Raw genomic sequence first — 10,321 nt, forward strand, 5'->3', positions numbered from 1 at the left:
TGATGAATTTTCTCTAGAGGGGTGGATTTTGATTGAAGAGAAAGGTTTGGGTTGATATTGTTGAGTTTCTCTGGCAAATTGGTGATGTTTATTTTTTGGCGGATGTGGATGTGTTGCTTGAGATGGGTATGAGAGATATTTTTGCGATTTTTTTTGGTGGATGCAGGTGATGGGTTGTTTTTGGTAGGTAGGTTATTTTTGGGGATTAAAAATTGTTACAACATCTACATTCCTTCCATTTTCCTCAGCTATAGATTTTATAATGTTTCCATGCACCAGAGAATAAGTCTCCCTTGGCTGAGTATGTAGCTGTTTATGGTAAGTTTCATGATTTGCACTAGATATTGCAGTAACTACAATATTTGGGTTTACATTTTCTATCTATTGAGTTGAAGAATTGGAGTGATTGTAGGAATTGTTGGTTGATGGTTGGCTGGCATAAGTTGTATACCGATGATCTGCCGGAAATTCTGGGGAAAGGATATTGCTCAGATTTTATCTACCATGGGAACTTAATTTCTGGTTTGTTTCTATGGTTGTGATTCAGGTGTTGTATTTTAGGTTTGAAGTTTGAATTGATCTTTTCGGTAAATTGAGCAAACTTGGTGTCTTGCATCTTCTCCATGAATGTTTCCGGCAAAAAGAATCCCAGTTTTTCACATTGCTTGGACAGTTCTTGACATTGCTTCATAATGTTCCAAAATCTTCCACAGAAAAAACAAACTTTTGGAAGTCGCTCATACCTTAACTTGATTGTGCATTCATTCTTTGAGGGGATAAGGAAATTTAGAACTTGCCAGAGAGGTTGTGTAACATCAATCTATAGCTGGACTCTAGCAAAGCTGTCCCATTTTGATTGTTCTTGTCCTTGTATTGGGTATGGAGTTCCAATTTTTGCCACCACAAAGTTAACCATTTTGATATTCTGATAGCTCGATCATTGGCAATCCATGCACTTGTACTGTGAAATATGCATATTGAAACTCATATTCATGTGGTAGTTTTTCCGGATCACACACCTCTAGAAGTAGCATATTTTCATTCAGAGCCCATGGAGATCTCATAATGACATTGTTGTGGTTGCATCCTAGCTCAAACTTTACTATTTATATGGCTTGACTAAAGCTTGTAATCTCAATGTTACTAGATGGCCTCCAAGATCTTTGGAGCATATTAGTATAGTATTGCTCGGTCGAACTCACAGGTGTTTCTATATCAAGATTGTTGTCAACTTTAGTTGTCAAAACTATATCGTGATTTCTAGTCTACAATTAGTTAAGTCTCGGTCTAGGATAGAGGTAGTTGAGAAACGAACCAGTCATCATTTGCGTTCTACCGTTTGAAAGCGAAGATCAATCTAAGATTTTGGAGAACTTCATCAACAAAAGATAAGCAAGGCTGAACCACCTATTTCTCAAGTTATATTCACCTTTCTATCATTGAGACGATTGTCGCATAACTAATTAGACTAGCTTGCATTGACAAGAAGTTTGAGCCGAGAAGTAATTATTTAGTTTACGAATTTCTCGACATATAATGATTAAGCTTAATGAACATTTGTTCATACTTGATCAAATTTCAGTGGAGAAAAATTTCTTATTCGGAACCAAATCATGATTCAAGTTTATCATTCGAAAATAGCCTGGAATAGTGATATGTGGCATTGATGTTATTCAGGAATGTTTCGAATTGATTTAGAGAAATATAGAACTACTATATTCGTAATACAAGACAATATTATCAGTCTTACAAACTGAGAAAACTGTTATACGTCTGAAGCCGCATTACATGTACTCGTACACGTAGTATGGTAGCTATATATCGACTTTCAGATTTGTGTGATATGCATATTCGTATGTGCATCATGGGAAAATCTATTTATTCGTGATCTGGATAGGTATGCAAACCATTTTGGAACTGTGGTTAGGGAACCGGGTTAAAGTAATCAAACCGGTATGCGAGCCAATACAATTCCATGTTCTAGAACCAATTTAGTACCCAAACCGGTACGTGAAATGAAAAAGTTCTGTTAACTCCGGAACCGGTAAAAGGTCTTAAGTTTTCAAACCGGTACATGAACTGAAAAAGTTATGTCAACTCCGGAACTTTGAGTTGCACCTAAGTTTGAAAACCGGTACGTGAACTGTGAAAGTTCTGTCAACTCCGGAACTCGGTCATTGCTTAAAAGTTTGCAAACCGGTTCGCGTACTGTGACTCAGCCGACTCACGAACGATTCAAGTAATTGTACCTTATACATTTACCAACTATGTCGATTATGATTCAAGTGTAATTAAATTATTATATTAAGTGATTTTAATTTGATTAATTCTCTAATTAACACTACACTCATTTGATCACATGATTGTGACTGATCAATATTAATATCTTAGTGAACATGAAAATGGATGTTAAACTTTTTAAAGTTCAAATCGGCTAATTTCGGCTAACCATGTTGGACGTAGTCTTTATAGACGGTTCGGTTACAGTTTACCTAACCAGAGTGTATATCTTGTTTATGTGATTAAGATTCAAATATTTCATCTAACGATGAATATTGTTTGATTGGTTCCAAAGCTATTTTAGCTTAAACCTAAAGAAACCTAGGATTTGAAGTCTATATAAGGGGAACTCTTGAAAGTTGGGATCTTTGAATCCTGACGCTACTTTTTGGTATGTCCTAATTGTATATAGAGTCGTCCTCTCCAGAAACCCTTTTAGGGTTTAGCGACTATAAAGATTTCATTGGGATTCGTGAAGCTAGGTCTAGTTATCTTTTATCTTTATAACTCGAGTATCCTGATTGTTTGTAGAGCCTTGCTTCATCAATCAAGAAATATAGTAATCATCAAAGTTCTCTTCGTCTTAGACTTTGTTGATTCTGCAAGTTTTATACTTGTGAGGTGAATAATAATCTAGGAGAGTCTGGATTTTGAGGATATCCGGACTTTTTTTCAAGTTGCTATCAATTTCCATCACCTGGATCTTTCGTTTGATCTGATCATCTGTTTAGATCGTAAATCAGGAAATCAATCATAGGCTTAATCTGTGGGAGGCATATTTGGTTTAAAGTCTTCAATTGAGTTGAATCAACTCTTAGTTTATGTGAGACCGTCTAAGAGAATCAATTGCGCGGAGTCTTGCTAGGATTCAAGAGGCGTAATGAGCGCGACTGTACCTGAATCAGTGGGAGACTGAGTAGATACGTCCGACCTAGTTTGTTGGATAAGACTTGATTGATCCTTGGTTATTGGTCTTTGCTACCGTCCAAAAACTCTCTTTGTAGTTAGGTTCAAGGATTCAGTACTGTAAACGTTCTAACAATAAGAGAGAGATATATAACTCTAGATACTTTCCTTGATTGAGTTTTTAACTCTTCGAGTTGTGTTGAGTTTGTCCATACAGATTACTTAGGAAAAAGTTGGTGGTGCATTTTGGTACCCCAAGTGTTGTCACATATTATAGAGAACGTTAAGGACATATTCTCGTCTTGTGATAGTGGTGGTAATCAAAGAAAACTTATGTTCTTCATCAGGTTCAACCACATCTCCAGGAACTTCAAATGGTAGATCATTATCTTTTAATATAGTTTCCATTCTAGTCGTTAAATCATCACACTCTGCATTGCCTGTGTGTGAAAATTTGGCCATGATTTAAAGGAAGAAAACACTGCTGCCTTTTTGGTAAAAGTAATCACTAGACAAGGAGAGATCGAGAAAATAATGACAGAATCGGGATGACCTGCACAAAACAAGTTAAAACAATTGACGAGAGATATAATCATGCAGAGATGAAAAAAGAAAAATCATTCTTAGAGTAGAGAGAAAATCGTCCTAAATGACGAGAAAAATAACCGATTTCATTTGGTAGATCCAAGTCCTTGGCCTATTTCAGGTTCACTCCGATCCATCCTCAAGAGAGAAAAGTTGCGTGTACAATGGGTGTGTCTTTTATGCGAGAATAAAGGCGACTTTTCATTTACATACACCTATGATTTGGTTGACATGAGTCACACGACTGCTTATCAATCGGGTAACCAAAAATTATAACGACTGTAGTGATGCCATGTAGAAAATTTAGGGGTCTCACGATACATAAAAAGATGAGTTTATCTCAACTTTGCGAGTTCTTACAACCTAGTGAAGTATATAATCTTTCTTTTATATCTATGATTGTCTTCCTAATACCGTTCATTTTGTTTTATCTTCCAAAATTGTATTCATTTAGTTAATGTTATTTTTAAAGCTTTTATAGCGACATCTATTGGTTTCTGGTATGGCTTTGGTGTATATCTAGGATCAAACCCCAAAATTAAGGTTTAAATGGTAATTGTCTTCTCATTGGTATAATCTACTAAAAAAGAACTCGGTTGTATAAATAAATTACTCTAAAACAGTCACTCACATAACCCTATATATATATATATATATTGGATCCTAAGATGTTCAGATGAGATCCACATCTCCACAAAAAATAAAATAAAAAAAATAAAAAATAGCAATTACAAGAAGATCCAGGGATCCAACCCCTACCTCATCCAAAGGAGGGACTAGGGAGCATGAGAACCATAGGCCACTTAGTGGTTCTCCAACCAAAAGTAAAGTTTATACTGTCTTTTAGGCCACTTCCTATGGGTGTGGCAAACCAAAGAGTTTGCCATTTATGCACCCACTATGGAGGTGGCAAACAGGAAAAATGGCTTGGATAAGTGGCAAATTTGCCACTTACGCAGGCCAGGTCAAGTTTCTACCAAGCGGTCGAGACTCGGCTGCTCGGTGTAGTTTACACCGTTAGGTGTTTACTAAACCGCTAGCGGCTCCTATTAGACCGGCCTGCCTAGTTTACACTGCTGCGTAGAATCTGATCCAACGGTCATAAATCTCCCCCCTATAAATACCACATTCCTCTACCATTTTAACTCACACCTCCTCTTCTCTACTCTTCGCATTTGTTAATTTAAAATAAATTTCATCATCTAACTCTTTCATTCACTCGTATTGTATAATTTCTTTAATATGTCTCAATCTAATACTCAATCTAAACAACAAAAGAAGAAGATTAGGGGTCCAAAATTTACCGTAACCGGAGATGAAAGCACTTGCAGAAACTATGTGTTCTTTACACAGGATAGTATCGATGGTGCCAGTCAACAATCTAAAAAGTTGTGGGATAACATATTTGCTAACTTTCGTCAAGAAATTATGAACATGAACGAGCGTGATGCAAATGGATTGTCCGGTCACTTTGTTACAATCAACGCCCAAGTTGCCTTGTATGTTGCTGCTATAATGCAAGATGCTCGTGGTCGAGAGAGCGGTCTTGTCGATGTTGATGTCGAAAGAAAGTGCCGAAATGATTGGCACCATAAACATGGGACAAATTTTGCTTATGAAAGTTGTTACCATATTTTGAAAGTGTTGCCTAAATATAATCCAGAAGTGTTAGCAAACATGCATAATATACCTGCAATTTCACCCTACACTTCTTCACCTTCAACGCCAGTTTCACAACCATCTCAATCATCTCATCCCCCTTCAGATAATCCTTTTTCTTCACCAGAATCCACCGGAAACAACAATTCCAACTTGAATGTCAATACTGCAATTAAGAGAAAATTATTAGGAAAAAATCATGCAAGAGCAGCGAGAAAATCTGCCCAAGAAGGAGAAGCAAGTGAAGGAGGTAGTAGTACTATGGAAACTTTGATACAACATCAGAAGACCGTCGAAAAACAAAGAGTTGTAGACTGCAAGTTCTTGACTAAGGAGATGAAAAAACATCGACTAACTCAAGAAAAATTTGTTTCATACTATGACAAGAATAAGATTCTAAATGCAAACACCGAAAAAATGAATCCCAGACAATTCAAGGTATGGGAGATGGAGATTGACAGGTTAACAGAGGAATTGGAAGAAAAAAAAAACAAGAGAAACATGGAAAAACAATTTGGGGTTCAAGCTGAAGATGAGGATGAAGAAGACGACGATGAAGTAGTGCCACTTAATTAATTAATGTATCAGCTTTAATTTTAATGAATATGTAGTAGTTTGGTTATGGTGAATGAAATTTTTCTGGTTTTTCATTACAAATTGTTCTATTTTTGTCATTACATTTAAACTTAAACCATTTTTTTTTCATTACATTAAAACCTTAACTTGACAACATCAATGAAAACATTATAAGCCTAACATCCCATACGAGTTATTAAAAACTCTTTAATAATTTGGTAATCTGCTTCGTACTCGAAATCTTTTCGTTTCCATCTTCGCCACTCGTCTCGAGTTGGTATTCCCAATTCAGCATTGGTCTCACCTCTAATACGGTATCGAGTGACAATCCTTTTCATATCTATAAAATCCACAAGCTCTTTTTTGATATCCATGAATCGGCAAAACAAATCAGCACGATCCCGATTGTGAGGATTACCTGTCTCTGTACATAAGGCATCATGAATTTTACCCAAATAACTCATACTAGGTAAACCTCTCATCCGTCGTTCTTCACCTCTATTCGGGTAATATATTACATAGTTTCTACAAAGAGATAGATATTCATCTTCAGTGAATCTAGGATGATCCATAATTTAAACAGAAATGTGAGAAGTTTTTGAGAAGTTTTTGTAGAGAAGTGATGTGTGAGTTTGAAACTGATGAAGTGAAGGTTTTATAAAGGAATGTTAGCGGTTGAGTCTAGACCGCTAGCGATTAAGTCTAGACCGCTACTTTTAGAACAACTACAAAACAAAATTATGCAACAACAAATGAGATAATTTATGGAACAACAAATGAAACTTAAACAATTTAAGAAAATAAAAACAAATAACAAATGAAACTACTCAATTCGTCCCCATCTCTTCCAAACTCAGCCCACATATTCGCTCTGAGATCTTCCCTTAACCTGTTATACAGGTTTCTGTTCTCAATATGACTGGTCATTTGCACATAGTTCTTTGCAGGTAATCCTCTTGCTGGTATAATCCCAGGCCTTAATTCTTTATCTTTATGGTTAGTCCAATTCTTATTACGACGAGTCTCCTGGATAACCATGTTATGCATAATGATGCAAGTCAGCATAGTCTTATGCATTTCACGAGCACTTAGACCACGATAAGGCCCACAAATGATTGCAAACTCCCGCTTCAGAATTTCAAAAGCCCGTTCCACATCTTTTCTCAGATTCATTTGTTTACTATTGAAATACGAGTATGAACGACCCATTTCACCGACAGGTGGCTGACGGTAACATTGAACTAAAGTTGACCATTTTGAATAAATTCCATCTGCAAGATAATAATTATGAGTGTAGTGATTCCCGTTGATGGCGAAATTTACCTGAGGAGAAATTCCATACTTTAAATCTTCAAACAAAGGAGATTTTTGTAAAACATTTATATCGTTCTGAGATCCCGGGAGACCAAAAAAAGTGTGCCATATCCAACAATCATAAGAAGCAGCAGCCTCAAGGATCACCGTTGGTTTTGGGTAGTGACCTTTATACTGACCGGCCCAATAGGTAGCGCATCCGGTCCATACCCAATGCATGCAGTCAAGACTACCCAGCATTCCGGGAAATCCCCTTTCCTGATTTTGCTTTAATATTTCTATAACATCTGCATCAGTTGGTTTTCGTGAATAGGTAGGACCAAAATGATTAATCATTGTTTCGCAAAACAACGCAAGATACTTGCATGCAGTTGTTTTTCCAATGCGAAGGTACTCATCATTAGAATATGGAGGTCTGTCATATCCTAAAATCCTCAATTCCGAGTAAACTTTTGTTCAGGGCTATGACCCTTAATATTCAGTGCATCATACTGGTAATTAAATTGAGGTTCTACTTGACAAATCTCATCAATAATCTTTAGCATCAAATGTCTGGGCATGCGGAATCGGCCTTGGAAATTTTCATCAGAGAACACACAGTCAGGAAGAAAATAATCGTGCATCAGCTTCCCGTGCCATTCATCCCGACCACGGTACATACATCTTCTTGTGAACACTTCTTTTGGCTCTGGATCTCTAGGTATTTTTCCCCCATGAATCTAGCTGCATCAAGGTGTTGGTTAGTTCTTTATCTTCATCTGACTCATCATCAATATGTTTCAAGGCCTGAACGAATATTCTTTGTTGTTCTTCAAATCGATCCATATGAATACGCACTTCTTCGTCAGAAGAATCCATATCCACTGAGTTGGAAAAAAAAATTAAACAGATGATTAAGGTACAAAAGAGTGAGTAAAGATAGAGTTAATGAGAAAATTAGGTGTGATTAAATTTAATTGAATGGGGAGAATTTATAGATAAATGTTGGGGTAAATAGCCGTTACTTCACTCAAATAAGCGGCGATTACAAGACCGAGCGGTTTCAAAAAGACCGCCAGCGGTCGAGACTCGGACGCTGGCGGTTCAACTAAGACCGGTCGTTTTTTTCTCCATCGATCGATATAGACTCGGTCGCTTGTGTTTTCTCCCATAGTAGCGCCGCCAGTTTGCCAGGCCAGCTGGCATGGCAAATGGAGGGTTTAGCCATAAGAATCGGCCTTAACTTTTAAGTTAGTTTTCACAAGGTTGACGGTTGTGCAGAATGACCCACTAAACTACTGCTCACCACCTTCCCACAGGACTCAACCGAACTTCTGCGTAAAAACTGATAGAAAATGGAGCGAGTGGAGTGAGGTTTTTCCTTCCCTTAAACACAAATCAAATCAGACTTCGCTCAGGTTTGGTCTTCTTTCTCAATCAGTCTCTTCAAATTGTTTAATTTTGATTTTCACATAAAAATTGAAAACCCTAACTAGGGGTTTATCAGTATATCATCATTTCACATTCTAATTTCTTCATCAGGGCATTAAATTGTATGTTGGATGAATCTTGATAAATGCTTATTCATTGTCTATGATTCTTATAAGAGTTTTTGTGTCTCTTGATTTAAACATCTTTCAGAAATTTCTTAAACAAGGTTGAATTCTTTACTGCCCTAGTTCAAAATGAAGCAGAGTAGAGGAAACTCAATTTGTTCTGGAAATGAAGACAGAATTAGCAGCTTAACAGATACCCTAATTCATGAAATCATAGATTTCATAGATATGAAATATGTTGTTCAGACTTGTGTTTTGTCTAAAAGATGGAGATATATCCGGACTACTGTCCCCGTGTTACGCTTCGAAGACTATCTGCACGAGTATGAAGAAGAGGATGATATGGATTTGACTCATATGCGCTTTGTCAACTTTATGAAGAAGGTACTCAGTCTTCGTGACAACTCTGATATACATACACTTTATGTAGGAAATGGAATAGATTAATTAAAGGAAAAAGGTTACAAACATAGAGTTAATATAGCAGACAGTATCTGTAACTGTCAATACAGCTAGGACTAGACAGATAGGATACAGCTAAGCAGACAACTAAGAAGACAATGGACCATACAGAGTATGACACATGGCACAATATATACCATACAGAATAAGACACATGACTGTGTATTACAGGACACATTAACTGTCTCAACACCCCCCCTCAAATGATGGACCATCACTGGAACTGCTCACCGACATAGTGTATCATTTGTTGTTGTAGTCTGAAGAACAACTCCTTAGGAAGACCTTTTGTAAAAACATCAGTTATTTGATGTAAAGTTGGAACATAATGGACTTGCACAAAACCAACAACTACCAGGTCTAATAGTATGAAAATCTATTTCAATGTGTTTTGTTTTGGCATGAAATCTGGGATTGGCTGCAAGACTTCTGGCTCCAAGATTATCACAATATAAAGAGCAAGGAGTTGTAACTGAGAAACCCAATTCATTTAGCAAATAAGAAATCCATTGAACTTCGGTTGCAGTGACTGTTAGAGCCTTATATTCTGCCTCAGTCCTAGATCTGGATATAGTTGGTTGCTTCTTAGAAAACCAAGCAACCAAATTCGGACCCATAAATACACAATATCCATCAGTATACTTTCTAGTGTCAGGGCATCCAGCCCAATCACTATCACTGTAAGCAGAAATGGTGGTACAGTCTCCAGGTTTAAACATAATTCCAGAGCCTAAATATCCCTTCACATACCTCAAAATCCTTTGGGATAGCTGCAAATGAACATCAGTTGGCTGATGCATGAATTGAGAAATATAGTTGACTTCAAAGCTCAAATCAGGCCTGGACATAGTGAGATATTAAAGTCCTCCTATAAGAGATCTGTAACCAGCAACATCAATTAACAAAGTACCATCATATAAAGAAGCTCTTTTCCCAGATGCCGCAAGAGTTTTACAGGGTTTGCATTCAAGCATGTCATGCTTCTTTAATAACTCCAGAGAATA

General features: G+C 36.9%; 1 protein-coding gene across 1 annotated transcript; it reads right to left on the bottom strand.

Moving 5' to 3' along the window:
* Positions 1–6,798: 6,798 nt before the first annotated feature.
* Positions 6,799–7,656, bottom strand: LOC113306440. The gene has a single exon (XM_026555377.1). The coding sequence runs from the start codon at positions 7,654–7,656 to the stop codon at positions 6,799–6,801; it is 858 nt and encodes a 285-aa protein (XP_026411162.1).
* Between the last annotated feature and the right edge of the window lie 2,665 nt (positions 7,657–10,321).

Source organism: Papaver somniferum, chromosome 8, assembly GCF_003573695.1.
Source record: "Papaver somniferum cultivar HN1 chromosome 8, ASM357369v1, whole genome shotgun sequence".
NCBI lineage: Eukaryota > Viridiplantae > Streptophyta > Magnoliopsida > Ranunculales > Papaveraceae > Papaver > Papaver somniferum.